This window comes from Blennius ocellaris (assembly GCF_963422515.1).
Source record: "Blennius ocellaris genome assembly, chromosome: 4".
Lineage (NCBI taxonomy): Eukaryota > Metazoa > Chordata > Actinopteri > Blenniiformes > Blenniidae > Blennius > Blennius ocellaris.
In genome coordinates, this window is record NC_137653.1 from 27875497 (window position 1) to 27896463 (window position 20967).

At 47.7% G+C, this 20967-nt stretch overlaps 1 protein-coding gene across 2 annotated transcripts in view; it reads left to right on the forward strand.

Moving 5' to 3' along the window:
* Positions 1-310: 310 nt before the first annotated feature.
* atxn7l2a (ataxin 7-like 2a) overlaps positions 311-20967 on the forward strand; it is a gene marked incomplete at its 5' end in the record, with an annotated part of 35002 nt that continues 14345 nt past the window's right edge. Inside the window, 9 exons of one of the 2 annotated variants that reach the window (XM_080495159.1) lie at positions 311-467; positions 1470-1538; positions 4806-5145; positions 5808-6058; positions 6804-6886; positions 10109-10320; positions 11725-11905; positions 12034-12155; positions 15490-16474. In XM_080495159.1, coding sequence (XP_080351285.1) covers positions 311-467; positions 1470-1538; positions 4806-5145; positions 5808-6058; positions 6804-6886; positions 10109-10320; positions 11725-11905; positions 12034-12155; positions 15490-16474 — 2400 coding nt within the window. Of the gene's footprint in view, positions 468-1469; positions 1539-1894; positions 4673-4805; positions 5146-5807; positions 6059-6803; positions 6887-10108; positions 10321-11724; positions 11906-12033; positions 12156-15489; positions 16475-20967 lie in introns of those variants that run through there. The other variant, XM_080495160.1, reaches the window with a different exon arrangement.

Here is a 20967-nt window from a genome sequence, read left to right on the forward strand (position 1 = left end):
AGAGAGAGATGTGATGTGTGTGTGAGAGAGAGAGAGAGAGATGTGATGTGTGTGTGTGAGAGAGAGAGATGTGATGTGTGTGTGAGAGAGAGAGAGATGTGATGTGTGTGTGTGAGAGAGAGAGATGTGATGTGTGTGTTGGTGATGTGTGCATCATCAGGAGCTGATTGTGTACCGGGCGATGTGTTTGTTGGTGATGTGTACCCTTTAAAGTGGAGGCTGCACGTGTGCACGCGCCCCGGCCTCACAGTGTGTGGGTGTCCCCAGAACGCGCACGCAGGAACTTCCTTTCCTGTCGAGAACGCGCCTCATGACGTCAGCGGCTTGCCGCGCAGTGATGATGGCGGTGCGTGAACGCGCAGTAAAAGTAATGGCTGCTCTGGATCGGCGGGTGCCTAGCCTCGATGAATTCGTGGGTCAGAGCTGGACCGCCTGGGCCGACTGGGCCGGCGTGACGGCGGCGGAGGGTAAGGATGCTCGTCGAAGCAAACACCGGCGGCCGTGAAGCGGGTTCGGCGAAGCGCCGTGGTTTATTTTCGTGGAAACGGAGCGCGGAGCTAACCATGTTACCCAAACAAAGACCCTGCCGGGTCCTAGCGCTGGGTGGGTAACATGTCGCTCCCTGCCTCCCCCGGCTGCAGACAGCACCGATATCACCGATAGCGGCTAAAACACTGCCGCCGTGACGCCCGTTCGGCCGCTGGGAGCCGCGAGAGCGGCTGCCAGCGCCTAACGGAGGCGTCCCGTTTCCGTGCGGGAAGCCGGGTGGCGGTGGCATCAGAGCGGAAGGAGGCTGGTGGAGAGGACGGCTGGGCGAGCAACTTCTGGCTGAGGAGGCTAACAGGCTAACGGCTAGCAGGGGAAGCAGCCCAGCCGGACGCGACGAGGCGGCGGCGGCAGCAGCAGACACCGGGTCTGGAGGAGAGCAGACACCGGGTCCGGAGGAGGAGTCAGGCTGCCGGCGGCCCAGCTGGCCCAGCCTTTCACATTAGCTAACGTTACCCTGTGTCCCTTTGGCTCCAGTCCCTCAGTTCCTCCCTCAGCCCACCTGGCTGCCCCCCCCCCCCCCCCCCCCCCCCCCCCCCACCCTCCTCTGCTCCCTGTAACACCCCCCGGGCCACAGGACACCCCAATGTGTCACTCCTGTCCCCGACAAGTGATCCTTCACTTCCCCACATTTTCAATATGCTGCCTGGCAAACCTCCAAGAGCTCCTCCATCTCTAGCTATCAAACCAGGTCCTCCTCCTCCGTCAGCCTGCGGTGACTGGTGGCAACCTGGCTGAGTAACCCTCAGGTCAGCTGCAGACACTGGACACTGGCTGTGTTCACGTATGGCCGAGCTGAAGGCCTGCGAATGTATATTATCTGTCCAGTGAGCCGATTCCTCTTGTTGCAAGTGTCCAGGTTGTTGGAGAAGGGCAGATCTTCCCGTCTTGCTGAAACACGTGTGTGATATGTCATGTTTCAGGGCCCAATTTGGACGAGTGCAGCAAGAATGGCAAGAAGGCTGCAGAAGCCATGTCGCTCAGTAAAGAGGGTAAGTGTGCACATCACCGACCTCCACGCGGCGAGAGTCGCTGCTTTTGGATCTGTCAATGCATGAAAACACGACTGATACATGTACAAGTACAGACCTGTTGGCCCTATGAGCTGCGCTCGCACTCTCTTGGCTACGGTGATGCAATGAAGCTGTGGCTTTCCAGGGAACTGGGCACCTTCTGGGTGTCCACGGCTGAGCCGTCCAGCGGACACACCTTGTGTGTGTGTGTGTGTGTGTGTGCGTCACAGCGTGGCCTGGAGGCTCAGAACAAGCACCTGGATGTGTGTTCACCTGCTCTGTCAGATCGTAGCTACGTCCCTTCACACGAACACGACGGAGGAAACTGAGCAGAAGTTTCTAAATTCTGAATTTGTAGCAGCCGATCGCACCTCACAGCAGAGGTTGACGTTACGTCACAGGGACAACACAGACACACACACACACACGTACAACAGCTATTTCGGGACACCAACTAACCTGACACTAAATGACCCAGTGGAAGGCCCCAAGCCAAGGATTTTCTCTCTATGGGGCCTGATGCCAGTTACTATGGTTGTGTATCTGACGTGTCTTGAGGAAGGACGATTCAGGATAGTACGACATATTGTATTGCTGGGAAGGAGACTTTAAGACAGACTTGCGCGGCGTAAAGAACATAAAGCCTTGTTTCCATAACCCCTGTAGTTTTATTAACATAGATGTTTGTGCCAGTATTTGTATTTGACTGTGAATCATTTTACTTATCAAGCTTGAACAAAGGAATTCATATTTGCAGAAAACTCACAAAAAAGTCTGGGGAATCCAGGTTAAACTTTAAAGGCATTTTTGTGGTAAATTCCATGTCAAGATGTATTGAGCGGCGGCTCAGAAGCCTTCAGTTGGACGTCGGAATGGCTCACGGCTCTGCTTCCAAAATGTTTTTACGTAAAGTCTCAAGAAGGAGTCAGTAGTGAGCGGCTCCGCCCGTCTGATGGACCGTTCAGTCACACTTGAGTCGAGGAGGAAATCTTGCTCCGTGTGTTTGAAGATGGCTTCCAGTCTGGAAGTGTCGTCCTGGTCCATCACAAAACACTGTCATTGGGACAAACCTCAGGAAAGACGAGCAGGATGGTCCGAAAGAGCAACGTCTTTGTTCAGGAGGAAGTGGTCTGCCAGGCGGGCGTTAAGCTACAGAGTCCTCATTCAGGACGGAGTTCCACTGGAACATCTCCACACAACCTGAACGTCCATTGTTCTGTTGAATGAAGAACCTCCTGTCCGCCACTGGGCTGCGAAGGGAACATGCAGGAAGACTGTCTCTTTATTTCAGTTCTGTTAGAAGCCATCAGAACTGTGCAGGATGAACATTTTCACATTGGAGGATAGACGTGGCCCTCGTGCAGTCCTCCTTTCCTCCTGTGAGAGAAGACCTGAAGACAATGTTTGTAAAATGTCTTTCAGCTCTCCTGTCACTGATCCAGACCAGCAGTTTAACAATCAGCCAACCTGTTGGTTCGTTTGGCTCAAAGTGATGAAGTCTTTTTGTGACGCACTGTAAACATTTAAAGTTGCTGCAGTGACGATGCTTTGAGGGGCCTTTGTCAACAATCTTTCTGCATCCAAAGACAAACATTCTTTTTTTTTTTTACCATCAGGTGCTTCTGATAGAAAAAGGTTGGCCCGTTTTTAGGCTAGGAGAGACGCCCCCTTCTTTTTCCCTCTGTGACCTTTGACCACGTCAGCATGCCGTGCTGGAGCACTGTGAAGGATTTGATGGTGATTTGGGCCTGAAGGAAGAAGCGTTGTGTTTACTCTGGCACCCACCGGTTGGAAAACGTTGCATTTGAGTCCAGCTCGCCGTGTTGAGCGTCAACATCAGACCAAACCTCGTGAAGAAATCTGCTGAAAGCATTTTTCTTTTCAGTCATCATGGTGAAAACTCGCCAAGAGCTGAAAACACGGAGAGAAGGAAGTTTGACGCCGAACGTTGAACTATACTAAACCTGGTTTGTTGGTGGATTTCTTTTCTGTGCCTGGCTTCTGGATTTTTCATGCTTCCACCAACAAAGTGTACTTGAGTCTCCTGACTTGGGTTCAGTGGGAAAAGTGCAGAAATAGTCAACAGAAAGATGTTCAGACGACGAAAGGAGGATCTGAGCTGAGCGTCATTGCACAACTCCAGCAACATGGCAGCTGTTTGTGGGCTGGAGGTTTTGAATAGCGAGGGAACGTTTGGTCCTCAAAGTTGAGTTAGAAGCAGGAATAATAGATTGATACGGACAAAATTGTAACGTTTCGATGATTGGGTCGCAGCATCTGTAAACCTGCGCACGTTGTTGGGTTTTGTGGTCAGAATCTGGCACAAGTGGTGTGAGGAAAGGAAAGAGGTGACAAATGTTTTAATAAAACACAAGATCTCATGTGAGCAAACATGATCTGAGTGGACAGCCGCCTTCAGCGCTCGACGAGACGCCACACTTCAATAGTTGTGGGCTGTTTAGTGAGAAATGGAGACAGGTGGTTGGTTGTTTTTATGGATGACTGTTGTTTTTTGTTTGTTTTTTTATATAAACCTGGACTGTTCTGAGGACGCAGAAACCCAAACCATCAACAGGTCCAGCGTGTGTTCACCCCCCTGTGATTAGCTGATAAATATCCACATCCAGAGTTCTGCAACTTTAGTCAACCAACGAGACGTTTTCACCACTTTCCACTGAACACAACTCATCTGGAGCCAAAAAAACATGTTCAACATTAAAGGTTATAGAAATAGTTTTGCTCTCCATGCACTTTTTTTTTTTAATATAACATGAGGTTTCACAATAGGAGATATTTTATTATTATTATAAGCTTCATTTAGTGGTTCGGACCACTTTGGCTATTTTATCTTTTTTTTTTTTCCTTTAGATAAAGTAAGTTATTTTAGCGTTTGGCTGTCTTTCAGTTTTAACTCGATGTTTTAATCAGGCTTCGCTTTTCTTTTTTATTAACCAGTTTGGCCTGTTGTGATTTTTTTGACTCCTTGGCCGCTTCTCGCCAGTTGTAAGCTGTTGTAGCTGTTTTCCCTTGACCTTTTCCTGTGGTTTTATGTTTTTGAGTGTTTCAGTAGTTTCTGAACTCATCTCAAAGCAGCAGGCAAGCTGTCAGTCAAAGTGAGTGAGCGTGTTGAATTTAACCGTTTTCCTCTGAGTTCTGAAATGTCACCTTGATTTCCTCGGCTTGAAGTAACTCTCCTAGGTTTCTTCTTATCCGCCATGTGTTTTGGATCGACCCTCTGTCTTCCAGACATGTCCATCTTTGGCCTGTACCCCGGCCATGACGACTTCTACCTGGTGGTCTGCAGCCACTGTGGCCAGGTGGTGAAGCCGCAGGCCTTCGAGAAGCACTGCGAGCGGAGACATGGGCCCCTGGCCAAGCTGTACGCCCGCCTGCGCTCTCCCACCCCTGCGCCTCCACCCCAGCAGAGGCCCCACCACGGCCACTCGCCTTCTCACGGGACCAACACCACGTCCACCCCCTCCTGGGAGGGTCGGGGGCCGGCGGCGGGGCAGCTCCGGGCTACTCCACCCTCTCCCTCCACCCCACCACAGTACAGACACTCCAAGAACTCCAAGGATGGAGTACGGTAAGCATGGACTGATCCACCACCTGAGCTCAAACCTGTCCCACTAAAACCACCACAGAAGGTGAACAGGAGATCTAAATCCAGCAAAGATGGATGATTGAAGGTAAAACTGCCAGGAACGGCTGCAGGTCTTAGCTTCTTACTGTAAACAATACTTATAAAGGATGTTTCCTGAGATGTGCTCTCATCAGTTTCTCCACCAGTGAAACTGCACTGAATATTGAGTGTTTCTATGAGCGTGATGTCATCAGGGGCAGGTCGACTGAGCTCCTCTGCTCGGGGTTTAGTTTCACAGTTTGCAGTCGGAGCTGCAGGGAGGTTGAGGGTGGAAGTAGCAGGGTCACAAGAGCATTTCTTGGGTCCAATGGACGCCTGGAGCTTAGAGAGGTGGACTAGAGATCAGAATTGTAACCCCAGGTTTGAATCACTGAGCATGACCTTTGACCTCTGCTGCTCCCTGGGCTCCGCACTGTGGCGGCCCACTGCTCCCAGCAGTAACTGGACTTAAGGTTAGCACTGAATAGAACGGGTTAAATGCAGAGAAGGAATTTCCCCGACGTCATTCGTAGTGCCTGCTTTCGGAGGAGAGTGTAGAGTTAGTTGTTTTCTTCTTCTTCTTCTGGAGTTGACTTGACCTGCTGCTTCCTGTGTCTCCATCCCAGACATTCCCCGCTGGAGAAGTCCTCCCACAGCAGCCACAGCGAGCTGTCGCTGTTCAAGCAGCCGCCGCCTCTGGAGCCTCCCATCACCTCTCCTCCCCCGTCACTCAGAGACCCTCCCTGGCCGCACGGAGGCACCCCGCCCGGCCGCCCCTCACCCACCGACAGGCACCCCACGCAGAGGAAGGACCCCTCCCAGCCCCCGGCGCCACAAGGCCACCGGACCCCCCGGCCGTACAACAAAGTGGCCTCCAGTGAGTGCAGGACGAGGGCAGGCGGATTGACAGATGTGTGGCGTGCTGTTCCTCATCAATATTCCTCAATATTCCTGTTCAGTGTCGCTCATCTGGGGTCAACTCCTGCTGAGAGTCTGAAAACCAACTTAGTCGTTGCCAGTAATTCATTAAAGTCAAATTCAGCCCAGAGTTATTTCTGAATTTGATAAAGTGTGATATAATGCTCCTTAAAAAAAAAAACTATAAAGACATTTTCTATGACATTTGAAGCAAATTTTAGTCAAAATCACAATACGTCTCCATTTACTGGACATTTGCTGCCGTTGAAATGTGAAAGAAAGGAACATTTTGTTCCAATGAATAAGTTCCAGGTTGAACATTTTTCCTCTTTTTCACACGCAGGACGTATGTACAACTCAATTCATTTACTAGTTTGAAGTCAGATTGTCTTTGGGTGAAATTTGTCTATTTTTAGTGACCCAGACACCAAAGGGTTGGTCCCACAGCTGAGCTTCATTGTTCTTATTGTTGATGTTTTACTGTCCAGAAGAGAATCTGGTTTCCTCAGACATGGGAACAGACACAACTGAACCCCAGAGCTCGTCCAGCAGTCTGCAGTGAGCTCCTCTGGTTCAAATGTTATTCTGTCCTGAACTCTGGTCACCAGCAGTTCAATGTCCGTCTGGATCGGGTTCCGTCCGACGCTGTGCGATTCTAGGAATGCGAGTTCTCGAGGCTGACGTGATGTTGTGTGCGTCTGCAGAGAGGGAGTGTGACCTGGACAAACACTGCGGCGTCCTCGACCCAGACCGGAAGAAAGTGTGCACACGCCTCCTCACATGCAATGTAAGACGCACACAGATACACACTTGTTGTTGTTTACTTGCCTCAGATTCGCTCTTGTTCACGTTCCTCTGTGTTGTGAAGTTTCTGTAAACCAGACGTCTGCAGCTTTCACACAATTAGATTCATTTTTTTAATCATTTCATTTCTTTTTCTTTTATCCACATCAGCTCTCAAACAAAACAAAACCATTATCTTGCAGCTCAAGATGAAGCGTTAAAGAAGTTTGTACTAAAGAACAAACCACGCATTCTGACTTTTAATTAAATGTAGAAAGTCGCATGTTATGTAGAGAGAAAGTCAGACTATGGGTTAAATGACAGCGGTTCCTCGTGGTATTCACTGTTATACAGGGTAAAACTACGTTATATATGAACGGTGTTCTATTTATTTTAGAGGTTAAACATTGAATCATTGAAATGACTCTTGGTCATAAAAGTTGCAGATCTCCGATCTTCACACTTCTGAGTTATCGTCTTCATTCTTCTGACGCCAGCTAATAAATACTGTGATCCGATCAACTCCCTGAAGTCGAGGACACGTCGTATCTTAGCTGCTGACTGCAGGTTTCTGCTCCCGTTAAACGTCTGATTGAAGCTTCATGTTCTTTCTGACCGTCACACCTCAGGGAGCCTCAATGAAACTTTCTGAGCATTTTATCTCTGAGGATTCAGTGAAATGTGCAGCAGGTATTCCAAGTGGTTAACCTGTAGTGGAGCACTGCGTACCGACGCCACCCTTTACATGCAAACGTTTGAAATGCATTTTATATTCACATGCTTCAAATCCTGAGTGAAGTATGACGCTGAACGTTTGTCTGAATCTGAGACCTCCCTGATGCTTTTTTCCTAAATTTAAATTCAAACAGCAGTTCCCTAAACGTCACCAGCGACCTGCTTGAACATCCACCTTACTCACAACACAATATGCATTAACAACAATACATCACTTTTTCAACTCATCCTCATCTCCACCAGGCAGAATTCTGAATTAACAAATAAGTATGCTATGTGACTCCTCGGCTGAATCCGGGATTATTTTTTTGCCTTGCGCCATTTAAAATTTGTCCAGATTCTCAAATTTGAATGCATGAGACCTTAAAACGACGGCATCACGTCCTGACAGCTTTATATTGTAATGTTAGACGTCCACACAGTAGCACATATGGTCAAACAAGTAAATGGTGAATAATAATCAGGGTTTTCTGCACCAGTACGTCTCAGGCTTTTCCCCCAACACTGCAATGCTCCTTTCCATCTTTGACCTAGTTTGATTTTCAACTGATTTTGTGGTCCAGTGTCACATCCAGAAATACAGTTTTTCAATAATATCAGTCTTGATTTGAACTTCATTGTCTATTCTACGATTTCCAAATACCATCAAGTTAGTGGCACTTTGTTTTTTTATCAAAACCGCCTCTTTAATTTACCCAGTTGTGTTGAGATTTCTTTCAAAAGCAGCAGTAAATTCTCTCCAGGGCAGAAAATGTTTGCAAAACGGAACAAATCTTAAAATTTCCAAAAGTTGACAACTGCCATCTTTGTATAAAATAAAGGGTTTTAGGCCCAACACTGATCCCTGAGGTACACCAAATCTATATTTCTACATGCTGATTTGTCCTGTCCCATTTGTACAAATTGCTGCCTGTGTCTTCAACAATCTTTTAACCAGTTCAGTGCCGTTGCCCTGATACCACAACTCTCCAGCCTTTCTCGTAATATATGAATGCGTGTGACTATTTCTTCTTGTCAATACTATTTGTGATCTCCTTGATGAGTGCAGTTAGTGCAAGGGGAGTTGAGCCGTTTGCTCTGTTGTCAACTTGTCTTTCAAGGATTTGCTGTGAACTTCTCCAGTATCTTGCAGAACTGTGAAAGTCAGAATGTGCGAATGAGCCGACGGTTGAATGTCGGCACTCTGCAGCCACACGCTCACACAGTAACATGCTAAGATGAATCTCTGGACCATTTCCCTGAAATGGCCGTGATAAGGAGCTGATGTCAGAAATGAAAAGAGAAAAAAAACCCCAGAAGGAGCTCAGTGGGAGAAACGGTGAGATCAGAGATGTGTGGAAACGGCACCCACTGACAGTGAGCGGTGAAAATGGCTCCCGGCACAGGAAGAGGCCTTATATGGTGTGTGTGAAGGAGGAAGTGAGTGTGAGAGGCCACATCCAGGCAGAGAGAGAGAGACAGGATGACCTGATTAACCAGGAAACGACGGGAGAGCGGCGCAGAGAGCAGCTGGGTGTACCTGCAGCCTCCCCATGCAGAGGCTCACGTTACACACAACACTCCTCAAAGCCACTGTCCTACGAGGCACAGACAAGCACTGTCATACACAACGTTCCCCTCGTTGAACATCCAGCTGATTAATGCTGAATAAACTCCAGTCAAAAGGATAGATGCTGTAACTCACATGTGACAAAACCACACTGCTTCCACCCAGTAGAACAAAAGAGGACTTGCATTCATACATAATGCCGTCAGATCAATAATTTGAGAGCAGTGTGGTTTGTAAACCGCTAGGTGGCAGTGCTGCGATCTGCTGGAGCCACTTCTCACCCACCTGGATAACAAGCATCAGGAAACACATTTTAATGCATTGATTTACTTCCAACTACACGTTTTTTTTTTCCTGCCTGGTGAAGCTGCTTGTTATTTCATTTACACAAACGCTCTTTTTTTCAAAGCCGCCCGGTTGAAGTAAAGAAAGGTTGAATTCTTGATCCAGTAAAATTAGTCGCCCGCAGCTGCAAAGTGTCGAGTTTCCAAGGTCTATTCTTGTTAAGATAACCAGGATTAAATCCAAATGAAGACAATTGTCAGAGGAAAACAGAGAGGTAACTAGGTTATAGGTTAATAACTAGGTTATTTCACTGACACTACTGGAAAAAGGAAAAGGCGACTAATACAGCAACATTTTTTTTCTGAAATGGCTAAAGAGGAGAAATTGCCAACATGGTTAATCCTGGTTAAATGTTTTTAAAAAGGCTAAATGGTATGAAGTGTTTGCTATTATGAATTGTAGTTCTGGAACTTCATAAAGTCAATGTAAAGATAATTTTATCTATACATGTGATGACTTTTCTTTATGAAGTTGTGAAAATGACTGCTCGGGTCTGAGAAGCTTGCCTTTCTTCAGTTTGTCCCCAGCACACCGTTATAGATTGCTAGCAGATGACTGTCAGTTTGTCACCACTAAACACTCGCGGCGTGTCCTCAGATCCACTCCATCCACCAGCGGAGGAAGGTGGCGGGCCGCAGCAAAAACTTTGACCAGCTGGTGGCCGAGCTGAAGACCAAGGTCCGGGAGAAGGGGGCCCAAGCCCTGGAGGGGGGCTCCTCCACGGGGCGCTCCCCCAGCCCCGAGGCCCCCAGGGAACAAGCCGGAGCGCCACACTGCAGGAGACCCCTGGCCAGCCTCCCTGCTTTCAGGTGGAGATCACTGTTGCTCCTTCTTTGTGTCCATGCTGCACAGAAAGGGTTTGGCTGTAAGGAGGAAGTGTCAAATCAATGTGAGCAGAGCACCAAACACACGGAGCAAAACGTTAATGTCACACTGCAGCTTTACCTTCACCTCCAGGATCGCTGCTCTTCATACTTACATTCATCCCGAACACGTAAAAGTAAAAGACACAAGTTAAGAAGCCAGCGGTGCTGCAGGAATCTGCACTGGACTGAGGGCTGCTGCCTTTAAACATGGCCGTGGGAACAGTAGCCTCATTGAAGCAGCTCAACATGGGTGAAACGGCTAAGAAACAATTGACTAAATAGATAAAAATGACTGAAAGGTTCGAAACTGATTTCATTTTCATTTTTTTCATTTTATTATTTATTTCATTCATTCAAAACAAGACAACAGCATTTCATATGAATGAAAAGGAGCAGAAAGAAGTAAAACGTATGTCTGCCCCTTATCAACACTAAATCATTTACAGGTCCAGTTCATTCACGTGCAGCGTCTTTTTCCAAAACATCAAACACAAAATAAATAAATAAATAGATAAGGTTGATCTGCTACTCCGCAGTGTCGTATTTCTGTAACATTGATAATTGAATACGTTTCTTAAACACATCAATGGATTTAGAAGTTTTAATTTTACAATCAAGATGTTCCACAGACTGACTCCTTCCATTGAGATGCTTTTTTCCATTACGGCCGATTGATACCTGGATTTTGTAAAAACCTCAGTTCCTTTCAGTTCAGATCTACTTTTTCTCTTGGCCAATCTGTTTTGCAATTTGTTCGGTAAACTTTCCACATGAGCTTTAAACCTGGTTTTTAGAAGGTTATAATCCACTAAATCTTTAACTTTCAGTGTTTTTAGTTGACTAAATAAAGGATCAGTATGGTCTCTGTAACCACTTCCACTAGCGACTCTAATCACTAGTGGCTAGAAGAAAAATTGGATTAATGTATGTTTTACAGGCATTTCCCCACACTTCAATACAATAGGTCAGATATGGAACAATCAATGAGTCATACAACAAAAACAAAGCACTCTTATTTAGAGAATCTTTGACTCTATGCAACACAGCTGTTATTTGGGATCCCTTTACTTTGACATTATTAATATGTGATTTCCATGTCAAATGTTCATCAATCATAATACCTAGGAACTTAATCTCATGTGATTAGTGGCACGAATAGTTAAATGTCTACAAGATGGCTTGAAATAAGAACAATTATAGAAAAAACATTTTAAAACGGCAGGAAAAATGAGATTGAGACGGAATAAAATGATCCCTGTGACGTCTTCTAGATGTGACGTCTGATACGTGACCTAAAACTGACAGGAAGCTGTTTTCTCCATGTTGACTGTGGTTGTTGTTTTCCAGCCGCTCTTCCACGGCCTCAGAAAGCGGCCCCGACGAGGAGAAGCAGCGCCACGACGAGGCCAGCCTGCGAGCGCCGTCGCCGCTCGTCCACGGACGCATCTCCAGCGACGAGAGCGAGGCGGAGGCGCCCGAGGAGCCCGCCGACTTCCCCTCATCCTCCTCGCACCCCAGACCAGTGGCGGTGAGAAGCTCCCCCCCAACTCCACCCAACCCTCACCCCACGTCCCGCTACGTCTGCTTTCGTCCTTCCTGCTCCTGCGTGAGCAGACGAGCAGCGACAATGGAGCGACTCACGTCTGTTCTCTGCAGGTCTGCTCCTTCGCCAGCCACTCCATGGGACACGGCATCTACACGTTTGACCGGAGGCTCCACCACCTGAGGTCGGCGCTCAGCAGCATGCTGGAGCAGCACATCAGCGCCCACCTCTGGAAGTAAGACGCCTCTTGTTCTGAAACAACCTCGAGTTCAGGGGTCGGCAACCTTTAATGCTCAAAGAGCCATTTGGTCCCGTTTCACACTGAACACAACACCCAACACATTTTATTTTGACAGTCCCCCAGGAAGACCACGCCAGGACGACACGACACACAAAACCTTCTTCGCTACTGGTTGACAACTTACAACTAATAAGCATAACCCCCAATAATTACATTTAAAACGCGACAAACAGAAACTCCCACAATGCATTGCAGCTGTCAGCTCCTTTATCGCTACACATTATTAAAATGGAAGATAAATGTGGGAGATGTGGATTGTTAGAACCATGAGTGTGATGGTGTGTCTTTAATGTCCTGTAGTTGTTGTGTAATTCACTAGAATGTTCCGTCACTCTCAACAAGTCTGCAATGAACCTCCTGGAACTGTCGGCGCTCCGCAGCGCAGCGCTTTTACTCTGAAAGGTACAGGAAGCTCCCAGCTTCAGACACCAGTTGAGCCGCTGTCATGACCTGCAGCCGCAATTCTACGTTCTTCATCCTTTATTGTTGTAATGACGTCACATCGCTGCTCCTTCACGACCCTACATTTTACCACTCTTTGTAGGGACTGCGCTCTGGGTGGCTTTGCCTCCTTACGTCCCTGTCTAGGTGGCCTTGCCTCCTTACGTCCCTCTCTGGGTGGCTTTGCCTCCTTACGTCCCTCTCTGGGTGGCCTTGCCTCCTTACGTCCCTCTGGGTGGCCTTGCCTCCTTACGTCCCTCTCTGGGTGGCCTTGCCTCCTTACGTCCCTCTCTGGGTGGCCTTGCCTCCTTACGTCCCTCTCTGGGTGGCCTTGCCTCCTTACGTCCCTCTCTGGGTGGCCTTGCCTCCTTACGTCCCTCTCTGGGTGGCTTTGCCTCCTTACGTCCCTCTCTGGGTGGCTTTGCCTCCTTACGTCCCTCTCTGGGTGGCTTTGCCTCCTTACGTCCCTCTCTGGGTGGCTTTGCCTCCTTACGTCCCTCTCTGGGTGGCTTTGCCTCCTTACGTCCCTCTCTGGGTGGCTTTGCCTCCTTACGTCCCTCTCTGGGTGGCTTTGCCTCCTTACGTCCCTCTCTGGGTGGCCTTGCCTCCTTACGTCCCTCTCTGGGTGGCCTTGCCTCCTTACGTCCCTCTCTGGGTGGCTTTGCCTCCTTACGTCCCTCTCTGGGTGGCCTTGCCTCCTTACGTCCCTCTCTGGGTGGCCTTGCCTCCTTACGTACCTCTCTGGGTGGCTTTGCCTCCTTACGTCCCTCTCTGGGTGGCCTTGCCTCCTTACGTCCCTCTCTGGGTGGCCTTGCCTCCTTACGTCCCTCTCTGGGTGGCCTTGCCTCCTTACGTCCCTCTCTGGGTGGCCTTGCCTCCTTACGTCCCTCTCTGGGTGGCCTTGCCTCCTTACGTCCCTCTCTGGGTGGCCTTGCCTCCTTACGTCCCTCTCTGGGTGGCCTTGCCTCCTTACGTCCCTCTCTGGGTGGCTTTGCCTCCTTACGTCCCTCTCTGGGTGGCTTTGCCTCCTTACGTCCCTCTCTGGGTGGCTTTGCCTCCTTACGTCCCTCTCTGGGTGGCCTTGCCTCCTTACGTCCCTCTCTGGGTGGCCTTGCCTCCTTACGTCCCTCTCTGGGTGGCCTTGCCTCCTTACGTCCCTCTCTGGGTGGCTTTGCCTCCTTACGTCCCTCTCTGGGTGGCCTTGCCTCCTTACGTCCCTCTCTGGGTGGCCTTGCCTCCTTACGTACCTCTCTGGGTGGCCTTGCCTCCTTACGTCCCTCTCTGGGTGGCCTTGCCTCCTTACGTCCCTCTCTGGGTGGCCTTGCCTCCTTACGTCCCTCTCTGGGTGGCCTTGCCTCCTTACGTCCCTCTCTGGGTGGCCTTGCCTCCTTACGTCCCTCTCTGGGTGGCCTTGCCTCCTTACGTCCCTCTCTGGGTGGCCTTGCCTCCTTACGTCCCTCTCTGGGTGGCCTTGCCTCCTTACGTCCCTCTCTGGGTGGCCTTGCCTCCTTACGTCCCTCTCTGGGTGGCTTTGCCTCCTTACGTCCCTCTCTGGGTGGCTTTGCCTCCTTACGTCCCTCTCTGGGTGGCTTTGCCTCCTTACGTCCCTCTCTGGGTGGCTTTGCCTCCTTACGTCCCTCTCTGGGTGGCCTTGCCTCCTTACGTCCCTCTCTGGGTGGCCTTGCCTCCTTACGTCCCTCTCTGGGTGGCTTTGCCTCCTTACGTCCCTCTCTGGGTGGCCTTGCCTCCTTACGTCCCTCTCTGGGTGGCCTTGCCTCCTTACGTACCTCTCTGGGTGGCTTTGCCTCCTTACGTCCCTCTCTGGGTGGCCTTGCCTCCTTACGTCCCTCTCTGGGTGGCCTTGCCTCCTTACGTCCCTCTCTGGGTGGCCTTGCCTCCTTACGTCCCTCTCTGGGTGGCCTTGCCTCCTTACGTCCCTCTCTGGGTGGCCTTGCCTCCTTACGTCCCTCTCTGGGTGGCCTTGCCTCCTTACGTCCCTCTCTGGGTGGCCTTGCCTCCTTACGTCCCTCTCTGGGTGGCCTTGCCTCCTTACGTCCCTCCAGGATGAACTGCAGTAGGACGGAGGCTCCAGGAGCCACAGTGGAGGGACGAGGGAGTCGCGGGTTGCCGACCCCTGGTCTAGTTAATGTGTTTTAATGTGAAGGAGAGGGATCCTTCATCCTTTCTAGATGCTTTTTGAGTTTTCAATTTTGCAACATTGACTGAAAGTAAACACAAATAAAAGCCATTATTCAAAATGTCCTGAGGAAAATGCTGAACTGAGGAAATGGACATCAATGAGAACGGGACATGGGACGACATTTCCACTGGACATCCTCGTCCTTACGCCACACCTGGACCAGTTTACTGTTTAAAATTCCACAAGATATTTCCAAGAAGAATTGTCATAAACGAAATGGAAACACAAATGTAATGATCAACTTTACAGTTTTGGGAAAAGAAACATCAAAAAGACGCAGAAGCTTGTTTTTGTGTATTTGCTCGCAGCTTGAATTCTTCATGTGTTGCAAATAATCAGCATCATTATGTACAACAACAAAACTGAATGAAAGTGGAGATTAGAAAAATGTCTGTCAGCAGTTTATAAACTGTTTATAAAGACAGTGAAGCTGTGTCTGAATGTTGGTGTGAGCTGTAGTGTAGTGTGATTGTAGTTGTGTTCAGGAACATCAGTGAATCTCAGAAGTAGCTTTTGTGGCTTTTGGGTCCAAAAATGAGAAAAATAAAGTTCCGTCTTCTAATGCAGTGTTTAGAAGTGGTGAATGAAGTTTCCCGGATGACGATTGTGTTTGTGATTTCTCACCAGGAAAATACCTCAGGCCACCGACCTTCAGTCTCCGCCTTCTTCAGCCAAGACCATCACGCCGTCGTGCACGTCCTCCACCGGCTCCGCCTCCTCGTTGCACCCCAAGGTCCGCACAGGAAGTCACATCAGCTCCTCCCTCAAAACCGCGTCGTCCTTGTCTTCTTCCAGCCGCGGCCCGGGCCGGCCGTCCCCCGGCGTGCCCTCGGAGAACTCCGGCGGCGGTGGCGGCGGCGGCATGGGCGGCCGCCACGCGGGGTCTCCGGGGAAACCGGGGGCGGTGCGTCAGGCCGCCTCCTCGAAGAATCCGGTGGGGCGTCCCAGTAAGCAGATGCTGAGGCTGCGGGAGGAGGCGGCCACGGCGGCCGCGCTGCGCAAACGCAAGGCGCCGTCCCAGGAGGGCGAGCACTCGGGCCCCGACAGGAACTGCATCCTCCTCCAGGACCGGGGCCGCCCGCCCTCCACGGGCCCCTCCCCCTCCTCCAAAAACCCCCCGCCTCCCCCACTCCCCCTCCCCCACGGACAGACCAATGGCACGCTCTCTCCCAGCAGCAAGCCCCGCCCACAGCCCTCCCCCTCGGAGTCCCACTCGCCGGCCGCCAAGGGGATGTGGACTTACAAAAAGACTCACCCCCCCCTGGGCCACTCCTCGCCCCCCGACCCCTCCCCCTCCCCCGCCACCAACTCCCACAGCCGCACCGGCGTGGGGGACTCAGGACTGCACGGGCCGGGCGGCGCCAGGGCCTTCGAGCACCAGGGGCTGGTGAAGAAGCGCAAGGGGGGCGGCATGGAGGAGCACTCGCCTTCCTCCAAACCCACAGCTCACCGTCTGCCCCCCCCCTCCTCCTCCTCGTCCTCGTCCTCGTCCTCGTCCTCCTCCTCTAGCTCGGCCTCATCTGCCCCCCCTCGCTCCAACTTCTACCCCTGGAAGGACAGTAAGAGTGGAGGGCTCGCTGGGGGCGTGGAGAAGAAACTGGGCACACAGAAGGTGAGTCTTTGGGGGGAAACTCTTCATGTGAACAAACTCCCAGTCTAGAATGTCCTCCAGCCGCCCTGGAGGACATTCTGCTGGAGGACACAACAAGGCAGCGCAAGCTCCAGTGGACATAAAGTCATTTATTGTTTTGGTGTTCAGCCCTTAGTAGAGGCAGAGCAGCACCCAGTCTGTGAATGTCAAAGCAGAACCAACAGGTCCAGTGTGCAGGACGGCAGAGCAGGAGGGGGAGGAGCCGGAGTGTCTTCTGCACACAGTAAACAAACGCATAAATACAGGAGATGGACACACAGTAAACAAACACATAAATGCAGTAGATGAACACACACTGTAAACAAACACATAAATACAGGAGATGGACACTGTAAACAAACACATAAATACAGGAGATGGACACACAGTAAACAAACACATAAATGCAGTAGATGAACACACACTGTAAACAAACACATAAATACAGGAGATGGACACTGTAAACAAACACATAAATGCAGTAGATGAACACACACTGTAAACAAACACATAAATACAGGAGATGGACACTGTAAACAAACACATAAATGCAGTAGATGAACACACACTGTAAACAAACACATAAATGCAGTAGATGAACACACACTGTAAACAAACACATAAATGCAGTAGATGAACACACACTGTAAACAAACACATAAATGCAGTAGATGGACACACTGTAAACAAACACATACATGCAGTAGATGAACACACACTGTAAACAAACACATAAATACAGGAGATGGACACACTGTAAAGAAACACATAAATGCAGTAGATGAACACACACTGTAAACAAACACATAAGTACAGGAGATGGACACACACTGTAAACAAACACATAAATACAGTAGATGGACACTGTAAACAAACACATACATGCAGTAGATGAACACACACTGTAAACAAACACATAAATACAGTAGATGGACACACTGTAAACAAACACATAAATACAGTCGATGAACACACACTGTAAACAAACACATAAATACAGTAGATGAACACACACTGTAAACAAACGCATAAATACAGTAGATGGACACACACTGTAAACAAGCGCATAAATACAGTAGATGGACACAGACACTGTAAACAAGCGCATAAATACAGTAGATGGACACAGACACTGTAAACAAGCGCATAAATACAGTAGATGGACACAGACACTGTAAACAAGCGCATAAATACAGTAGATGGACACACACACTGTAAACAAGCGCATAAATACAGTAGATGGACACACACACTAAACAAACGCATAAATACAGTAGATGGACACACACACTGTAAACAAACGCATAAATACAGTAGATGGACACACACACTGTAAACAAACGCATAAATGCAGTAGATGGACACACACACTGTAAACAAGCGCATAAATACAGTAGATGAACACACACTGTAAACAAACGCATAAATACAGTAGATGGACACAGACACTGTAAACAAGCGCATAAATACAGTAGATGGACACACACTGTAAACAAGCGCATAAATACAGTAGATGGACACACACACTAAACAAACGCATAAATACAGTAGATGGACACACACACTGTAAACAAACACATAAATACAGTAGATGGACACACACTGTAAACAAACACATAAATACAGTAGATGGACACACACTGTAAACAAACACATAAATACAGTAGATGGACACACACACTGTAAACAAGCGCATAAATACAGTAGATGGACACACACTGTAAACAAGCGCATAAATACAGTAGATGGACACACTAAACAAACGCATAAATGCAGTAGATGGACACACACACTGTAAACAAACGCATAAATGCAGTAGATGGACACACACACTGTAAACAAACAAATACAGTAGATGGACACACACACTGTAAACAAACATAAATATAGTAGATGGACACACACACTGTAAACAAACATAAATACAGTAGATGGACACACTGTCAATAAACGCATAAATACAGTAGATGGACACACACACTGTCAATAAATGCATAAATACAGTAGATGGACACACACACTGTAAACAAACGCAAATACAGTAGATGGACACACACACTGTAAACAAACACAAATACAGTAGATGGACACACACACTGTAAACAAACGCATACAGTAGATGGACACACACACTGTAAACAAACGCATACAGTAGATGGACACACACTGTAAACAAGCGCATAAATACAGTAGATGGACACACACACTGTAAACAAGCGCATAAATACAGTAGATGGACACACACACTGTAAACAAGCGCATAAATACAGTAGATGGACACACACACTGTAAACAAGCGCATAAATACAGTAGATGGACACACACACTGTAAACAAGCGCATAAATACAGTAGATGGACACACACACTGTAAACAAGCGCATAAATACAGTAGATGGACACACACTGTAAACAAGCGCATAAATACAGTAGATGGACACACACACTGTAAACAAACGCATAAATGCAGTAGATGGACACACACACTGTAAACAAGCGCATAAATGCAGTAGATGGACACACACACTGTAAACAAGCGCATAAATACAGTAGATGGACCCACACACTGTAAACAAGCGCATAAATACAGTAGATGAACACACACTGTAAACAAACGCATAAATACAGTAGATGGACACAGACACTGTAAACAAGCGCATAAATACAGTAGATGGACACACACTGTAAACAAGCGCATAAATACAGTAGATGGACACACACACTAAACAAACGCATAAATACAGTAGATGGACACACACACTGTAAACAAACACATAAATACAGTAGATGGACACACACTGTAAACAAACACATAAATACAGTAGATGGACACACACACTGTAAACAAGCGCATAAATACAGTAGATGGACACACACTGTAAACAAGCGCATAAATACAGTAGATGGACACACTGTAAACAAACGCATAAATGCAGTAGATGGACACACACACTGTAAACAAACGCATAAATGCAGTAGATGGACACACACACTGTAAACAAACAAATACAGTAGATGGACACACACACTGTAAACAAACATAAATATAGTAGATGGACACACACACTGTAAACAAGCGCATAAATACAGTAGATGGACACACACTGTAAACAAGCGCATAAATACAGTAGATGGACACACTGTAAACAAACGCATAAATGCAGTAGATGGACACACACACTGTAAACAAACGCATAAATGCAGTAGATGGACACACACACTGTAAACAAACATAAATATAGTAGATGGACACACACACTGTAAACAAACATAAATATAGTAGATGGACACACACACTGTAAACAAACACATAAATGCAGTAGATGAACACACACTGTAAACAAACACATAAATACAGGAGATGGACACTGTAAACAAACACATAAATGCAGTAGATGAACACACACTGTAAACAAACACATAAATACAGGAGATGGACACTGTAAACAAACACATAAATGCAGTAGATGAACACACACTGTAAACAAACACATAAATGCAGTAGATGGACACACTGTAAACAAACACATACATGCAGTAGATGAACACACACTGTAAACAAACACATAAATACAGGAGATGGACACACTGTAAAGAAACACATAAATGCAGTAGATGAACACACACTGTAAACAAACACATAAGTACAGGAGATGGACACACACTGTAAACAAACACATAAATACAGTAGATGGACACTGTAAACAAACACATACACGCAGTAGATGAACACACACTGTAAACAAACACATAAATACAGTAGATGGACACACTGTAAACAAACACATAAATACAGTCGATGAACACACACTGTAAACAAACACATAAATACAGTAGATGAACACACACTGTAAACAAACGCATAAATACAGTAGATGGACACACACTGTAAACAAGCGCATAAATACAGTAGATGGACACAGACACTGTAAACAAGCGCATAAATACAGTAGATGGACACACACACTGTAAACAAGCGCATAAATACAGTAGATGGACACAGACACTGTAAACAAGCGCATAAATACAGTAGATGGACACACACACTGTAAACAAGCGCATAAATACAGTAGATGGACACACACACTAAACAAACGCATAAATACAGTAGATGGACACACACACTGTAAACAAACGCATAAATACAGTAGATGGACACACACACTGTAAACAAACGCATAAATGCAGTAGATGGACACACACACTGTAAACAAGCGCATAAATACAGTAGATGAACACACACTGTAAACAAACGCATAAATACAGTAGATGGACACAGACACTGTAAACAAGCGCATAAATACAGTAGATGGACACACACTGTAAACAAGCGCATAAATACAGTAGATGGACACACACACTAAACAAACGCATAAATACAGTAGATGGACACACACACTGTAAACAAGCGCATAAATACAGTAGATGGACACACACTGTAAACAAGCGCATAAATACAGTAGATGGACACACTAAA